The sequence below is a fragment of the Otolemur garnettii genome, unplaced genomic scaffold, assembly GCF_000181295.1.
Source record: "Otolemur garnettii isolate 467f Iridium unplaced genomic scaffold, OtoGar3 scaffold00017, whole genome shotgun sequence".
Taxonomy (NCBI): Eukaryota; Metazoa; Chordata; class Mammalia; order Primates; family Galagidae; genus Otolemur; species Otolemur garnettii.
Window position 1 is genome coordinate 28,986,224 of NW_003852412.1, and position 18,610 is coordinate 29,004,833.

The 18,610-nt window shown below is 36.7% G+C and overlaps 1 protein-coding gene across 1 annotated transcript in view; it reads left to right on the forward strand.

Moving 5' to 3' along the window:
- The window catches only part of ARSK (arylsulfatase family member K), a 40,968-nt gene that overhangs the window by 14,440 nt on the left and 7,918 nt on the right, over positions 1-18,610 (forward strand). The window contains exons 3-6 of the mRNA XM_003785985.3: positions 1,482-1,641; positions 11,429-11,711; positions 14,599-14,770; positions 18,352-18,576. Coding sequence (XP_003786033.1) covers positions 1,482-1,641; positions 11,429-11,711; positions 14,599-14,770; positions 18,352-18,576 — 840 coding nt within the window. The remainder of the gene's footprint in view (positions 1-1,481; positions 1,642-11,428; positions 11,712-14,598; positions 14,771-18,351; positions 18,577-18,610) is intronic.

Consider the following 18,610-nt stretch of genomic DNA (forward strand, 5'->3'; position numbering starts at 1 on the left):
TTTTTTGAGGCAGTCTCACTATGTCGCCTTGAGTAGATTACTGTGGCATCACAGCTCACAGCAATCTCAAGCTCTTGGGCTTAAGCGATTTTCTTGTCTCAGCCTCCCAAGTAGCTGGGATTACAGGTGCCTGCCACAACGCCCAGCTATTTTTTTTAGAGGGGGTTTGAGGGGGTTGGAGTTATCATTGTTGTTTGGCAGGCCCAGGCTGGATTCAAACCCGCCAGCTCCGGTGTATGTGGCTGGTGCCCTAGTTGCTGAGCTGCAGGCGCCAAGCCAAGGGTCGAGTATATTTAAAAACAGTTTTGTTAACTGTAAAGTGGAATAAGCCCCATGCTAGGGTGAGATGATGACCCAAGTTCGAACCCTCAGTGTACCATGTCAAGAAAGTCAGTTTCTTTATCTACAAATTGCTATTTATGTCACGTCCATGTCCTCTTGTTTTGAATATCAAATGAAATAATGAATGAGAAAATGGTCAGTGAACTTTAACCTTTTGACTGCTAACGATGCCTGTAGGCATTCAGACAAGATGTTCCCCTTTGGTGCAAATGGCCCCTGGAGCAGGTTTGTTCCTAAGCCCCAAAGGGTTAATGGTCACAAAAATGTTAGATGATGTTCTTTCTAGAAGTATATTTTGAAGAGTTTGTACAAAGAGAATAATAGTAATACAAATTAACATTTATTGCATTCTTACTTTGCATCTGGCAGTATTCAAAGTGCCTTAAATATATATATTAATTTACATAATTCTCATAATATTTCCATAAGGTAGATACTCTTATTAGCCCTATTTTGAAAACTAAAGTACAGAAAGGTTAAATAACTTATCAAAGTCCTCTCACTAACTGATGTTATTAAAATTCAAACCCAAGTAATCCTACATCTCACTTCTAAGAAAGCATATTATTAAATGAAAACAGAAAGTTTATTTATTCCAACCTAATATGTATGTACACAGAAATGGGAAAAGGAAAAGAAGTATTTATTGAATCAACAATTACAGTTGTAAAAAGCAAGACAGAGGCACAGTACACTTAAATTTTCTGTGAAAAACTAGCAAAAGGGCAAGGAATAAGGAAAGTCTTTGAAGATACTGAGGAAATGAGATCTACACTTGAAGTGACTGATTTAACAGTTAACCAGTAAATACTTAGAATTGTTTTATGATTGAAGGAAGACTCCAGAGTCATACAGTTTTTATATTTAATTACAGCTATATTTGCCTTAAGGAACTTAACCTCTAAGCCTTAGTCGCCTCATCTATAAATGGAAACCCCCTTCGTGTTTGTCAGGATTTTCCCCCTGATAAAATGAGGTGCAATCAGAAATGTTAGAGAATGCTCCTAACACTAGGTATGTCTTATTTTAGAGCATGAGCTATAAACTAATGGACTGCTCTTTCAGAATAATTATCTTAATAGTTAAAACAAATTGTTAAACTTTACTTTAATCCCAATTTCCTTTTTTATTTTCCCCAGCAATGTGGAGTGGCCTCTTCACTCACTTGACACAATCTTGGAACAACTTTAAGGGTCTAGATCCAAATTTTACAACATGGATGGATGTCATGGAGAAGCATGGTTACCGCACACAAAAATTTGGAAAACTGGACTATACTTCAGGACATCACTCCATAAGGTAAAAAAATTTTCAAAGTAACCCTAATAGGTGCCTTCTGTGTAGCATGCACACGTGGTCTCCTTTCTGTCCCCTTAGGTACCTTTTGTTTTATCTTTGAGGAGGATAAGCGTACTTAACATAAGATCTCTACTCTTAACAAATTTTGAAGTGAATAATACAGAATTGCTTCATGTAGGCACTATACTGTACGGCAGTCTTCAGGATTAGTACATCTTGTATAACCAAGTCTTTTATTAACTTGATATTTACTACACATTTTCCTCTTCTTCCCCTACTGGCAACCATTGTTCTATCTTTGGCTTTTATGATTTTGAATATTTCTTTGGACTTTTTTTTATTTCTCCACAAAGATGAAAGTGAATCTTTTAATCTCTTGATTATTTTAATTAGGCTAAAACTTTAGCTTTGTTTAATCTTCTTAAAATATTAAAATTGCAAATATGCTGGAAATTGTGTTTTTCTTAAATGGTGAAGGTCTATATAGAGAGTTTGTAAAACTGGTTGCCCTCTTGTCCCCCTTATTTTATTTTGATAGAGTTTCCATGACACATACAACAGCTGTATCTCACACCACAGCTTTCTTGCTTCTTGCCTTTGTCAGTTCTTTCCAATTTAAGTCTTTTGTGACACTGTTAAGTGTCCGTTCTCATCTGTAAATTGGAATTAACCTCTACCTCATATGATGGTTGTGTGTTTTATATGCATTAAAAGAAAAGACACTATGAACGGATGAAATGAGATAATATAAAATATTTCACAATATGTATCAAAGAGTAAGTGTTCACTCATTAGAAAAGATTATTATCATAAAAATGACTTAACCAGACTTGTAGGTTAACGTTTACATAACTCATTTTTCTAAAGTACTTCGCACTACTAGTAATTATTTTATGGAATTTCACAATTTTGTCCTTAAAATCTTTCTCCTTTTTTAGAAAGACAGATTAATAGAAAAATGCAACTATTTACATTATCCAATTACCTAAAATTCTTTCCTTCTTTGTTTCTTTAGTCAATCCAGTAATAAAATGATCCTAAGGTTGAATGTCATGTGTTTTCTGTGACTTTTATTCTCCATGTGAAATGGTTGAAATGTGACCTTTTATTCCTCAGCAGGGCAATGATTCATAGAGGGCAAAGACCTTGTGTCTTTCCACTGCTCTCCTCCCATTCACCAGCATAGTGCTAGTACATTGTAGGTGCACAGTTAAACGTCTGATGGGTCAGTGAATGAAAGAAAAAGCTATATTTATCTACCTATAGCTTATCATTTGATAACATTGATGATTTATTTAACCCAGGCTCATAGCACTTGTTCATTACTAGTATTTTGTATATATCCTCAACTAGTAGAATATGCACTATTTTTTAAGTTTTTTTGATGTTTTAAATATTCTTAATTTTCTGAAGTTCTTTCTTTTTCACTTGGAATTCTAAAAACAGTAGAGGAAAAGAACCATTTAGATGTTGACATTTGGGATGGCAAAGGTGATGTTCAGTATAGTAATTGTTTACAGCACATTTTCATTTACTTATCTTCTCATCAAAGCCTAGGACATTGAAATAAGCTACCGCAAGTATTTGTGTGAATGACATATGTACCCACACAGATGTTTGGCTGACAAATAGATTAGGGTTGCTGTTAGTAGCATATCTGAGAAGCTTACATGAGTTATGACACATTATCTTTCAGATTTTTCTTTGCAAATTTAAAAATTGGTCTCTGGGGAAAAAAAGGCCCAGGTGCCTATAGTCCCAGTGCCTGTACTCCAGAGCAGTCACTTTCAACAAGTGTGCCATGGGAGGATCTTAGGTATGCCTCAAAAATTTTTTTAAGTCATTAATTAAATTATTTTTCAAAGAAGTTCAAAGTACACAGTGATAATTTTTTTTTCCCTTTTTTTGATCAACATAGTTTAAGTGTGCCATGGAACCTTAACTATAGGTTCAGGTGTGCCATAAGATAAAACAGGTTGAAAAACACTGCTGTAAAGGCTGAGGCAAATGAATTACTCAAGACCAGTTCAGGACCAGCCTAGACAATATATGAGTAGTGAGATGCCATATCTTAAAAAAGAAAATATCAAGTTTCACAAATAGGAGCATCAGTGTTGTTAATAGATAGACTCTCAAAATCAAAACTCAGGTTTTTATAACTCTTTACCGCTAAAGTTGGCTATTTTTTAACCTGCTTATGTTTTCAGCCAGAATTGCAAGTTTTAGTTTATTACTACGATACTTCTATCTGTCTTTTTTAGGCATCAGCTGTACTATCTCCTTGTACCAGCTTAGGAACACTACTCCAACTAATTGTCCTTACTTTATATAATACCCTGCACCATACTGGGAACTCTACAGGATGCACGCTTGTTTTACCAGACAGTTGTTAAACAGACATTGGTAGTACTACTCATAAAAGTGCCACTTACTAACAATTAAACCTTGGAAGGTTACTTATCTACTTAGGATCCCAGTTTCGGCACATGAGCTTACACTAGACCTTAAAAGTTCCACTCTGAAATTCTATAACTTCAGTGGAGTGGTTTATAAATTCCTAATATTCATCTGTCCTTCATATTACATATATTGTGCTTGTAATATGTTAAAGTTTATATTTGCTGTGTTTTCTGATCAACAGAAAGAAATGTATTTAATTCATAGGGTATTTTGATTATTTTTGCTTTTAGGTAAAACTTTTTTGCCAGTATATTTTCAGTATCTAAAGTGGTAGTTCCCAACTTAGGGAAGTTTTGGCCCTCCCTCTAGCTCCGAAAAGAACGTTTGACAGTGTCTAGAGATATTTTGGGTTAATAAGCTGGGAGTATTCTCCTGGCATCTAGTGGGGTAGAGATCAGGGTTGCTGCTAAAGAGTCTACAATTAACAGGACAACCACCTCTCACAAAAGAATCAAGCCTAAACTATCTAAAGTACAGAAATTGAGAAACCATATCTACAATTGGGTATTATTACACTTACCAACATGGTCTTCAGAATGTCACACTTAATACAAGTAATTGACTGCATTTTAGATCTTAAGTTTAGTCATCCGTATTCTAAGGGATCAGATCCACTTGACAGAAGTATGTCAATTGTTTTGCAATTAACAAAACCAAAGAAAATATTAATTTACAAGTATATAGAATTTGGAGGTAATTGATTTTATATAAAACATTAATAGATTAAAATAAAGAAATTTAACGTTAAGTAGTATTCTTTAAAATACTGTTAAAAGATGATCCTTATTTAACTTATGAAAGCAAAATAGCTATGTTTAATATCTATTCAGCTAATGTTTATTGAACCACCTACTATGATAACAGGAGGATGGGTGATTAAGTTCACAAACTCATCCTAGAAAAGTGCTACATACCTTCAGAGCAGTTTTGGAACTCTTCCTGCAATGGCCATCAGAGCTTTCATCAGATGCAGTCTGACAGTTAAGTTTGGGAATTCATCCTAGAAAATGTTCTCTGAAAAGTGGGCTAGGGGCTGGCATCAGTGCATAGTTTCTTAAGGGAAGGACTTCACAGGTGACCATAGTGATACTCAGCAATGAAGTATGTAGCACTTTTCCTAGGGTGAGTTCACAAACTTAATTGACCTCATATGGGCTAAACGCTAGTTTTAAATGATATGAATATAGTGGTAATCAAAACACAAAATAAGCACTTGCTCCCACCTTCGAAAGATTGGGGATTATGCAGGGCAGAGAAGATGTGAGCATAATGTAAGAACTTGCATGTAGTGGAAAGAAATTTGGATTATCATCTAAGAATAGGGGCTTGTACTTAGACTAGCCTCAAATTATAGAACTGGGGAGTAACTCTGAATCCAGTGTAGCATTTTACCTCAGTAGTGGCCTTTGGGGGCACGTATTCTAGTTCTCTTGATTAGCTGCCTCATGACTTATCTCTTCTCTACTCTTGGTCTTTTTCTTAACTACATCACTTCTAACCACAACAGATCTACTCAAGCTTCATTTCTTTTCTTTACCTTAAAGCTGCTTCTGGATTACGGCCAGTGATTGGATTATGTTTTCTTTCTAAATTCAAATTCTGTTTATAAGGATGGTAGGCCCAACTCATATTTCATATGAGACCCCATCTTAATTGCTGTCCATGTTAAGGATGAAAGAACATAATCCTTACATTAGGTGCTCACACCTGACCAGTTAACAGGCGAAAAGAAGAGTTAAATCCTAAAGCCACCTAGGTCACCCCTTCAGCGAGAGCTATGGACCAGCTGCCATGTCTTTCACATTTACTACTTGGTAAATTCTATTAATGACAGATTTACTGGGAATAATCCACCCACTTTGTCTTTTCAGTTTTGATAGCATTTTATCCAGGTTATATTTTCTATATATTATAAAACAAAACTTTATAGAAATTTAAAATGCTATAATCATGTTGATATGTTAAATTGCTTTAAAAGTGGAAGAAAACTATTCTTCTTTATGTAAAAATGAGTATATGTAATCCTAGCACTCTGGGAAGCTGAGGCAGGTGGATTGCTTGAGCTCAAGAGTCCAAGACCAGCCTGAGCAACAGTGAGAGCCCATCTCTACTAAAAATAGAAAAGTTAGCTGGGTGTTGTGGTGAGTGCGTGTAGTCCTAGCTACTCAGGAGGCTTAGGCAGGAGGATCACGTGAGCTCATGGGTTTGAGGTTGCTTTGAGGTAGGCTGAGGCCATGGCACTCTAGCCCAGGCAACAGAATGAGACTCTATCTCAAAAACATTAAAAAATAAAAGTGAATGTGATCTAAACTATATAAATGTTATAGTTATAGCTGAACTATTTTATTACAGTTGCTTTTTCCACAGGTAGCATTTGGCCTTCCTTTTAAAAAGTATACTAGTAGAAGGTTGTACGTCTGAGTGGATGTGAGCTGGAAGTAACATTTTGTTAGCTGAACAAGGCGCAGCAAGCACCTGCCTGGCACAGTGGCTCACATGTGCTAGGCATTCATTACATTTTCTTTTAATTGAATCAAAAAGGCTGCCTGTTTCAGACCAAATAACAGGAAACGTGTACTCTGTCAGGTATACATACAAAACAAACAAAAAAAAAACCCTTTGTTTGAAATGTAATTACTATTATTATCATCATTATTTTATAACCATATAATTAGTTACGTGATTAGTATATTATTATTACTGTTTAGTGGAGAAAAATCCATGATTTTCCTCATATTTACAAAGAAATCTATGAAAAAATAATTAAAAAGCACCAGCTACTATAATTTGACCAAAAAAGAAAGCGATTGGAATTAATAAAAGAAAGCACTGGAAAACATGTATATATTGAGCATTTAAAGACTATGTATTGAAATTGATGCTCCAGTCTGAATTTGCCAGACTTGGTATGAGTCATTCAGTTAAAAGACAGTTTTTATGAGTGATGGTATATAAGGAAAGTAGATGACAGCCTTGCAAATTCTTTCAAAACTGGTATGTGTGTTTCTCACAACTTTGAGAGAAGAGCATTTAACAGGAATGGGAATGGAGTCCTTTTTCTCTTACAAAATTCATTAAGCTGATATAAAAATTTCCATGGGCCTTTTTCAAAATTGACATTTTCCCATGCAAGAGAGTTATTGGAAGCACATTAGCTGCTACAATCCCATCAATAACAATGAGAGAGAAAGCAAGAGAGGTATTTTCACAGAACGCTTGAAGTCTGAGAGAGTTGCCTTCCATAGAATCTCAGGAAGCTGAAGCGTTTAGTGTAGGTTCCTTCTTCATGTTCAGAGAACAGTCTTGCTGGCATCATCAGTTTTTCTGTGTGGTATTTTTTCAGATGTGATTGTTGTTGTGTAAACTAATTCTGTGCTACCTGTGAACTGGTTTGTCCAATGTCACAGCAGTAGAATTTGGGTTGCTGGCACAGAAAGCCCACACAGCAATGGCAGATGTATAAACTTAAACAATAATTCATTGGTAATGTGTTAAACAGCTTTATTTTTCACTTGTATTAGGGAGGAGTGTTTTTGTCGTTAAAAAGAACCAATTAAACACTGATTGTTGAGTAGTATGTTTGGCTATCACCCTGTGTTCTGGAATTGAAACAAAGTAAAATAATTCTTCTATTTATAGGCTACTATGGAAACTCCGTCTTGATTATCCTGTCTAAAAATTGAGAATTTTTGTAGAAAAGAATTCTCAACACTATTATTTAGAACAGTAAATATCGAACTTTGATATTCATACAAATCACTTGGTCATTTTGTTAAATGCCTGTTCTGGTTCAGGGAGTTTCCGATGCTGCTGGTCCCCAGACCACACTTGGTGTAGCAGGTGTGTAAAGAACAGGACCTCAGGTGGAGGTAGGACAAGGCGTGCCACTAACCAGTTGTGAACATCTTTCCAGAAATATGTGGTTATTATTTGTGTCCCTTTGGGAAGAAAAGCCCCTCTTACATTTCTACAAAGAGTCGGAGTAGAATTGGGTTACTTAGAAGGAGCGGGACAAAATGACACACTGAAGCTTCTCTGAGTGTGCAGGGAACAGTCTCCTCTGAGGTGGGTATACTACACGTTGAATCTCCCACTTGAGGATAAGTTAGTCTCCTTCACCTTGGGTACACTAATGAGAGAATGAGAATGAAAAATGCAAATTTACATCTTACTGTTGTTATGGTAATCGTTTTGACCTCACAGACTTAATGAAAGTATCTTGGGGCTCCCTGTGGATCCCTGGACCACACTTTGAGAAATGCCAGTATATGCACATTGTGTGTCTGTGCCTATTGTAAGCAACAGCGTATATTTATATATATTGCCATTGCATCAGCCCAGCCCATAGCAACCTCAGACTCCAGCAATCCTCCCGCCTCAGGCTCCCAAGTAGCTGGGACTACTGTCGCTGGCCACAACACTGGACTAACTTTTTTTATTTTTAGTAGCAAAAAGAATTCTTGCTCTTGCTTTTCCTCCCGCTAGTCTCGAACTCCTGAGCTCAAGGGATTCACCTGCCTCTGCCTCCAAGAGTGCTGAGATTACAGGCATGAGCCACTGCACCCAGCCAGGATATGTATATATTGAGAACAGGCAATGAATCAAAGTGTCGGAACCACAGCTAGTTTTAGTTCTTTATTAATACAAGTCCTTTTCAATTGTCCTTATGGAAACCGTAACTCTTGGGATTTTGGATAAAATACATAGAAATAGAATGCAAGAAATTTTTTCACAATACCCCCAGTGGTTAAGTAATTAGAAAGCTTATATTTGGAGGCAGTTATAGCAACTAATGGTGGAGGGGAAAAAAGACACTTAGAACAGTGAGACAAAGAGTGGGTCTGAGCACATGGTGAAAAGTTATCATTTCCAGGTGGAGGACTCTGGCCTGATTAGCAGACTGCCATCCTTGTTAGAAAGAACTGGAAATACTGATTATAATTTCTGAAGAGTCATCATTCTATTATTGTAATTATAATAGTCACAGAGTTGCACATTAATTCATATTCCTCTTCCTGTTTTAGTCATTGGAGCTACTGACTAGGAGAAAAATGGCTGGAAAATGACTTACTGGACTCAGAACCGCAGCTCCTATCACAGTCGGCTACTGCTCCTGCCCCTGCTCTCCTGTGCTTATGATGGCCCAGGAGGCGTGGAAGTAGAGAACAGTCGACACTCGTTATAATTACTGATATTTACTGAATGCCTAAAAAAGTGCTAGATGATTTTTAGATGATTAAACTACTATAGTATATTCATCTTCCAAATACATCACTTTATACTTTTTCTTCTTCCTCACTCTATTTAGGTTATAAAACAGTTGGATTTTCTACTTAGACACAGTGCCTGAACATGAGTTAACTAATCAAAGAAGAAATTTGAGAAAGGAACCATTCACCTTCAATCATAATCTCATCCCCGATGCCCTAGCAATGCTGAAATCAGTTGTTATAACTCTCCTTGATACCAGCAGGTTATGGGAATCATGCCAAAGTCACACTTGTGAAAAGATAAAGGAGAATGCTAAGATAGGAAGGTGAACCACATGTTGTGTCATAAGACGGCAAAAATAAAGCCAAATTTGAAATCTGGCCATAATGTAAGACTAGGCCAAAATTCATTTGATTTGAGCCTTTTTACCCTTAAGGGGAATCTCAGAAACATATAGAGTTAAAAAAAAAAAAGAGAGAGAGAGAGGGGGCATGAATTTATTTATCGGAGAAATGATTACTCTCTACCAGAAAGGTTGGACGAAATCACACTTCATCATTGCTTTGACAGAAGATGCAGCCTAACTGTTCAATACAGCCATCTTTCAAGGCTAGAAAATCTTCCCTTGAGATGGTCTAGACTTACTCATGACTGCATCGTGGAGCCCACAGGGGAGTCAGTCAGCTCTGTCAAGCCAGTAGTCCACGGCACACTGAAGACAGGCTGCTAACGAGGTTGCATGTGTCTGTGTATCACAAGCTTTTTTCTCACAGTTCCTCTGCCATAGCTCTACATGCAGTGCTCTTTAGTTGAGAAGCAAGCACTTTGGTTCCTGAACATACTCTGTGAAGTTTAGTGTCCTGTTCCTTCTAATCTCAAAAGCTTTGTGTTCCACCACAAGTACTGCTAGTGTTATAAACCCCTAAAATTATAATATCACATATAGTGAGATTTCAGTAATGATTTAAGCAAAAGACTGAGGAACTAGTATCATTGTTTTGATAGCATGATGAATTTTACAAAATTTCCTATTTTAAGGTTTCCCATCTCTTCGATGTAATGAGAATCTGTTAGGTAGGTGTAATTCTGCTGAAATACTACTTTTTTATCAAAATAAATTGAATATCTATAATGAAAAATACTTTTATTATGGTTGTTTAAATTTCTTTACCTGTCTTCTTCAGAATACAGATGATAAAATTATTTTATTTTAGTTCATCTATGGGTCATTAGTCATTTTGTATAGATTAAAATTTATCTTAAGCAGAGTATTACGTTTTAATATAAGATATTCCTTATTTGTGTGTTGGTATCTGGATTTTTTAAAACTCTTCTTTTAAGAGGGCATTTTGATAGGGCATTTCAGACGTACTTACCTCAACTGAAATTTATAAAAACAAGCTTTCTAGAAATGCTCAGAACTGCTTCCTAAACAATTATGTCACCTATATATACATTGACATTGAGAAAAATCAAGCAATAAGATAAAATAGACTAAAGATTTAGAGAAGTTGAATTAATTGAATCATTTAACTTATAAATCAGATAATAAAGAAAATATCTCTAGGTTATAATAATAAATCTGCATCGCTATTAGCTTAGGTAGCTGGGATTATAGTTAAGATTGTTCTTTTAATGAGAAAAGATAAATCCAGATAAAATTTAAAGCCCGAAACTTCAGAACACCTGAAGTATGCATGTACATGGAAGGAGTTTAAAAATATAAAGACTTAGTGATAGAAGGAAATTACAGTAGCTTTGGTTAGAGATAATTGTCTTCTCAGAAAAAGAAAATGCTAGAAAATTCAGTAACTAAGGAAAAATACTGGGAATCTGAAACATTTTTTGTTTGACTAAATAATTTGCTATAAGAAAAAGTAACCCCTCTAAGTAATCTGTCGTAGTTTTAAAGGAAACATAAGTGAACACTTGATTCATGTTATTTTTTTCCTGATTTTTTAATTTGTAATGTTCAACAACTTTCATACTGAGATCTAACATAACATTCATGTGACTGAGTCTAAAATTTGTCTTCTGTGATATTTTCTTACATGTATGCTTAGTTTTTAACACTTGTTGAATACCTTACAATACACCTTTCTTTTTGCTCCCCCAGTAATCGTGTGGAAGCGTGGACAAGAGATGTGGCTTTCCTACTCAGACAAGAGGGCAGACCTATGGTTAATCTTATCCCTAGTAAGACTAAAGTAAGAGTAATGGAAAAGGACTGGAAGAACACAGACAGAGCTGTAAACTGGTTAAGAAAGGAAGCGATTAATCACACTGAACCATTTGTTCTTTACTTGGGATTAAATTTGCCACACCCTTACCCTTCACCTTCTTCGGGAGAAAATTTCGGATCTTCAACATTTCACACATCTCTTTACTGGCTGGAAAGAGTAAGTAACAACAGCGTGTGTGCGCAAAAGCTCCAAAGTGAACATTCTATCTGTAGTTCACTGATATTAGCTCATTTTTTTTTTTGACAATTGTCTATTCATACTTGACCAATAACTGGTTGAGTAAAAGCTAAAGGGACAATTCTACAGAAATAAAGTTAAGTATTAAAATTCAGAAATCTACTTCTGGATTGAATACATTTGCAAATATGTCTCTTTTTTAAAAGAGACACTGAAAGGCATTTTCTTTAACTCTTTGAACATGAGTTAATTAATCAAAGAAATTTGAGAAATTAACTTCAATCATAATCTCATCCCTGATGCCCTAGCAAGCTGAAATCACTTGTTACAACTCTCTTTTAGGACCAGCAGGACAGTAGGCTGTCCTCACTTTACACAGTTCAGTATCATAAAAATAACCTAGAAAGCTAAGACTACACAAAATGATCTGAGTAATCAAGGAGAAAATTTTCCTGGAAACTTTCAAAATATTTTGTCAGAAGATTTAAAATTCTCTTCATTTGGCTATAAGTAGACATAGAAAAAATAGTAAAATTAGTATTTATGTCCTGGCAAATTTTCATATTCTTTTTAAAATTTGGACCAACTTACAACATTGTACCTTTGGTACTTTCAATGGCATGAGAGATCTCCTAGAGTTCATTTGATGTGACAGTCTTTATTAATGTCCTTCCTCTGGGACATCTTCATCCATTTCCTATTACAACAGTCTTTTCCTCATTTATATCAGTAAGTGTGTGTTCACAAGTTCCTCCAGCTACATAGCTAGAGTCTCTGCGATGGCAATAGTGTCTGCATTCCCAAGTCTGCTATTTCTTCTATAATTTATCTTTGTATTTGATTTGAATTTCACTTTCAGCCTTATTACTTTGCAATTTTTTACTGCACATTCATCTTTGTTGACCAGCTCTTCTTTTGATTATCCATTTTCACAAAGCGTCACATGGATTTTTCACTGGAAGACAAGGAGGCAGCCCGAGTATATGCTTTGCTGCCTGTACATGTGCTGAATAACCAGTCACTGACAGACTTTGAAAGAAACAACACGAGTAGTCAATGAAAACAGTGTGTGTCTCTTGTCTACATAGTGATCTGCAGACTAGAGCTTCTAGCAGCATATTCCTTGTTAATATATGTGCACGTATACCCTGCAAACTGAAATGGGAGCCTTGTTCTTGGAGAATTGGTGTTATATAACTAAACTGTGATACCTGAATTTATGCATATCAGAGCCACCTAATACAAAGAATCCCTGTTTCAAATGTGTAGTCTTAAATCAAAATTAAGTTATTTCAAAAACTCTAATCAAAAATGGTATTTAGTAAATGATTTTTTTTTATTGTTTGGGATTCATTGAGGGTACAAAGAATTAGAGTACACTGATTGCATCTGTTAGGTAAAGTCCCTCTTACAATTGTCCCCCTGCCAAGAGGTGTGCCATACACCCTAGCCCCCCAGCTCCCTCCCGCCACCCCTCCGTCCCCTTCTCTCTGATTCCACTACCCCCACCATACCATGTGTTAGATCATCATCTGCCTTCATACTGGAATTGAGTACATTGGATTCTTGCTTCTCCATTCTTGTGATACTTTACTAAGAAGAATGCGTTCCTCCTCCATCCAGGTTAATATAAAAGATGTAAAGTCTCCATCTTTTTTAATGGCTGAATAGTATTCCATGGGATACATATACCACAGCTTGTTAATCCATTTCTGGGTTGGTGGGCATTTAGGTTATTTCCACATTATGGCAATTGTAAATTGAACTAGGATAAACATTCTAGTGCAAATGTCCTCATCATAAAATGATTTTTTCCCTCTGGTTAGATGCCCAATAATGAGATTTCAGAATCAAATGGGAGGTCTTATTTGAGTTGTTTAGTGCATGGTATTTTAAAGGAAATAATGTCAGTTTTTGATACTCTATGTCTTCTTTAAAAAGGTCTAAGTGGTCCATCTTCAAAAATTTATCATGATTTATTACTTAATAGTAAAAACAGTATTTAAACTTCATGAAAGTTACATAACAAAGGTAAATATAAATTAAAGACATAATCCTAATTGTTTTTACCAAAACCATAAGTAAACATTTTTATGTGTTAAAAAGTTGTATTTGTTTTTTTTGTTTGTTTGTTTGTTTGTTCATTTTTGTCTGGGGCTGGGTTTGAACCCACCACCTCCAGCATATTGGGCTGGCGTCCTACTCCTTTGAGCCACAGGCACCACCCAAGTTGTATTTGTTTTTTAATAAGCATTTGGCTATCTTATTAGATATTGGCATTTTTACTAGTAAATTAAGAAAAAAGAGTCAATGTTCTTAGGTTGTCGATTGTGAAGTTTTGAACTGGTCACTCAAGTATATATTAAAGGGCTCAGACACTTCTAGACTAGAATACTGTCTAGTATAGATCATATTTTGCATTCAAATGTATAATTTGTAAATGTTCTACAACTGTCTCACTACACACACACACACACACATATACAGAGGATACCAAAAAAAGTGTACACATTTTAATAAAGGAAAAAACTGTATTAAAATTGTAATACTCAACTCATGTTTGACGTCTATAATTATAAGAGATACAAGATACAGTATGCCAGATAACAGACATTATTGGTATATATTAGGCATTACAGTTGCATGTGTTATATGTGGGTGTGTATAGTGAGACACACAGATATTGATATATACCTTTTGTTAGTGGGAACAGTAATAATTTATTTCTAATTTATGCATTTTATTTTTTATATCACATAATTTATAGCCATTGCACTGCTTTGCTAACCATATGTACTTTCTAGAAGAGAGGAAGGTTACTATTAGCACTTTGCTAGCCTAACTAAGTTTCTTCTCTCCCTTTTAGGTATCTCATGATGCCATCAAACTCCCAAAGTGGCCACCTCTGTCAGAAATGCACCCTGTAGATTATTACTCTTCCTACACAAAAAACTGCACTGGAAAGTTTACAGAAAAAGAAATTAGGAATATTAGAGCATTTTATTATGCTATGTGTGCTGAAACAGATGCTATGCTTGGTAGGTGGTATGATTATTAAGCAATTACATGAAGAAAAAATATAATACTTTTCTAACAGACTGATCATACTGGTTGGTGATTTCCACGAACATCCCCAAGGTATTTTTTTACAACAGTTGCTTTCATACTTAAGACATAGAACTGTCAGATTTTTGACACATACAAAAATTAGAGGACTTACATTAATCAAATAAAAAGCTATTTATATCTTAGTTACTGATAAATTCTCAGATTCATAAATGTTCAGATTTGTTCATACTTAAAGAAGGGGTCCTAAGAGGCAATTATCTGCTTGAAACAAAACATCTTACCACCTTTAAACAGGAATCAGTATTCACCAAGCACAAGTACACATGGAACAGGTAAAGCTAAGACAGCTTAGATTCTGAAAGATAAGAAAGTTTACTGATGGAATCTGTGACTTCTTCTAGACTTGTAGTAATTACAGAACAAATCCATTCTCCCCAGGCCCTTCAGAGCAAGGCTTAACCAAAGCTGGAATCAGTTTAGTCATGTATGTTCTGGTCTAAAGTCATTTTCTTTTCTTTTTTGTTTTTAAGACTGGGTCTTAGTCGCCCTTGGTAGAGTGCTTTGGCATCACAGCTTACAGCAACCTTCAACTCTTGGGCTTAAGCGATTCTCTTGCCTCAACCTCCCAAGTAGGTAGGACACAAGGCTCGACTATTTTTTGTGTTGTCACTGCTGTTTTAGCTGGCAGAGCCAGGTTTGAACCCACCACCCTCGGTATATGGGACCGGCACCCTACCCACTGAGCCACAGGCGCCACCCGTAAAATCATTCTCAATTTCCTTCATTTAGGCTCAAGGCCAGCTCAAAACCAAATCCACCTTTATAAGATGATTGTCAAGAGTGTGTTTTTCTTGCTTATAGAACGAAAGCAATTTCCTAGTCATATTAATACCCTGGTCTTAAAATACATCCATTTTTATAACAAAAGTGATTTTCTTAAAGTCATGTCATTTATTTTGCTGGATTTGGAATGGAGTACATTGTATCAGCAAAGGGTCAGTAGCATCTCTTCTATACAGAGCAAACTTTGGGGTGACAAATGGTTATTTGTTTAAAAGTATTCATTTAGTAAAAGTAGAAAAGTATGCAGTAGAAAGCAAAAAAGGCCACATGGATAAACTCTTTATAACAACATAAAATGTAGGAGTCGTAGGACTTTCTAAATAATCTTAATGCAAGTAAGACTGAGTTTCTTTAATCCTGAGTCCATACATGTGTTGGTTGTATTTCACTGATACTTTGTGATGTTGGGAAATCACACAGCCATCGACCCATCGGTTCACCCATGTCTACTAGAGTGAAATGTGATGTTGCCTCAATGAGTGTGGGGCTACTACTCTGGAAGTCTTTTCAAAGGGAAAGAGAAATGCAACAGCTTTCTCACTTAAAGTTACAAAGCTTGTGGAATATATTATATCTTCATTTTTAAATCTACACTGATCTCATCACCAAATAATATTTATTACTGTTCGTTGTGTTCATTACCAAACACGTAGGGCCTCTTAGCAGTCAGGCGCCACATCAGGCACTGAGAGGTGATGTGTTGAATACTCTTGAGAAATCACATATTAACTAAAAACACGCTAAGGTCTTCCCCTCATCGGGCCTTTCTGTTTTCGGCTCCTTCTTCTGCCTGGCATCACGCTCTGCTCTTTGTGTGTGGCTGGCTCATTCTCAGGCTTCAGCTCCCAGTTTGGATATCCCCTCTAGAGGGATTCCAACTCCTCAGCCACCCCAACTTAGCACACCACCCATCCTTCTACTAGCTCTGCATCTTGTCATGTTGTTTAATGTTATAATAGCAATTATTCTGTCTGTTTACTTGTTTACTGTCTGTCTCTTTTGAAGAACACAAGCTTCATGAGGGCAGGGACATTCGGTCTTATTCGGCATTGCATCCTAGGTGCCTGTGATTGCTCCACAGTGCCTGGCTCATAGGAAGCACTCGGTAGACACTCACTGAATAAGTATACATGCCAGAGATCATAATATGCTGTTGCAATTACAGTAAGATACAAGTCGTAAGGATCTTAGAGAATGAAGTGATTCACTTTCCCTGAAGGAACAGGGAGTGAGTGATGCTTCACCAGAAAGAGAGCGCTTGACCTGAGCCAGCAGGGAAGAATGGATATCTGCCAATATCCAGTGGGGGGGAAAAGGCCCTCACCACGGGGGCAAAGAATGTGCAGGGGCAAGGAAGTGTAAAGTAAAGGGTGTATTCACAGAGGTCTGAATAGTTCACAGTGCTCAACAGGTAACGGTCTAGCAGGCAGCTGAGGGTGCTGAGGTTGGAGAGTGGACAAGGGGCCTTGCTTATCACACTGAAGAATTAGACAGTGAGAAGCTGTGAAAAGTCTTAAGGAGGGATGTGACATCCTCAGGTGATCAGGTACTTGAGAAAGATTGCCACCAAGAGAGCAGAGGGGATACTGAGAGAGGAGTGGAGACCACACTGATAAAGAAATAAATCCAGTTGTCCAGAGAAAATATCTGGAGGATCTCGACTCCAGAAATAACTCCATGGAGCAGTAGGTCTCAGTTCTGGGTTTTTCAAATAATACACATATACACCCCTGTGCCCAAGATTCAGCAACTGCCAAATAGGGGAAACTCCTCTTTCTGGACTATACTTTATTGTGATTTTGTTTCTTTCTTTCTTTCTTTCTTTTTTGAAACAGAATCTCACTTTGTAGCCCTCAGTAGAATGCTATGGCATCAAACTCAGCAACCTCAGATTCCTGGGCTCAAGCAATTCTCTTGCCTCAGCCTCTCAAGTACCTGGGACTATAGGCACCCACCACAACACCAGCTATTTTTAGAGATGGGGTCTTGCTCTAGCTCAGGATGGTCTCAAACTCGTCAACTCGGGATACACCCACCTCTACCTCCCAGAGTACTGGGATTACAGGGGTGAGCCACTGGGCCAGCCTATTGTGATTTTCTTAATTACAGTGAAGAAGAAGTTTCAGAACACTATAAGGGACTGATCATAGGCATTTTACTGTCCAGTTATCCCCTAACCAAGAGTAAAGCTAAATCATACTCATATGCTATCTGTACTGCCCCCAGTTTTTCTTCAAAGGTGAGATTTCCATAACCCCCATGAGCATGATCTGGCTACTGTCGGGGGTGTTGTGATAAAACAGAGCAGAGAAGAAGGGCTCTGACCACTCTGTCACCTGTTGCATAGAAACTGTGAGTCAGTAGTGGTACAAATTTTGTTTTCTGTCATCTGTGACATATGCAGTGCTGGCATCCAACTTGTCTGTGTCACTGGAGGCACTAAGGGAAGACTCCCCCATTCTCTACAGAAACACAGAAAGCGAGCCAGTGATCTCCAGATAAAGGAGCTCTGAGCAAAAGCTCCTACTAGGTGTCATGTTTTCTCCCTCCTCTCTCATCTGTCAACTGAAGATCAAATAATGAAAATTAGTTTGACTTCATATCCATAGAATGTTCAGATGTTAAAAACACTCTGACAAACTTAACATGATGGAATAAGACATGTACTAAAAGCTAATTAATAGATTCATTCTGGTTTCTATTGTAGGTGAAATTATTTTGGCTCTTCGCCAGTTAGATCTTCTTCAGAAAACTATTGTCATATACTCCTCAGACCATGGAGAGCTGGCCATGGAGCATCGGCAGTTTTATAAAATGAGCATGTATGAAGCTAGTGCCCATGTGCCACTTCTGATGATGGGACCAGGAATTAGGGCCAACCTACAGGTGTCAGATGTGGTTTCTCTTGTGGATATTTACCCTACTATGCTTGGTAAGTAATGCAGTTTTGTAAATATTTATTTGTA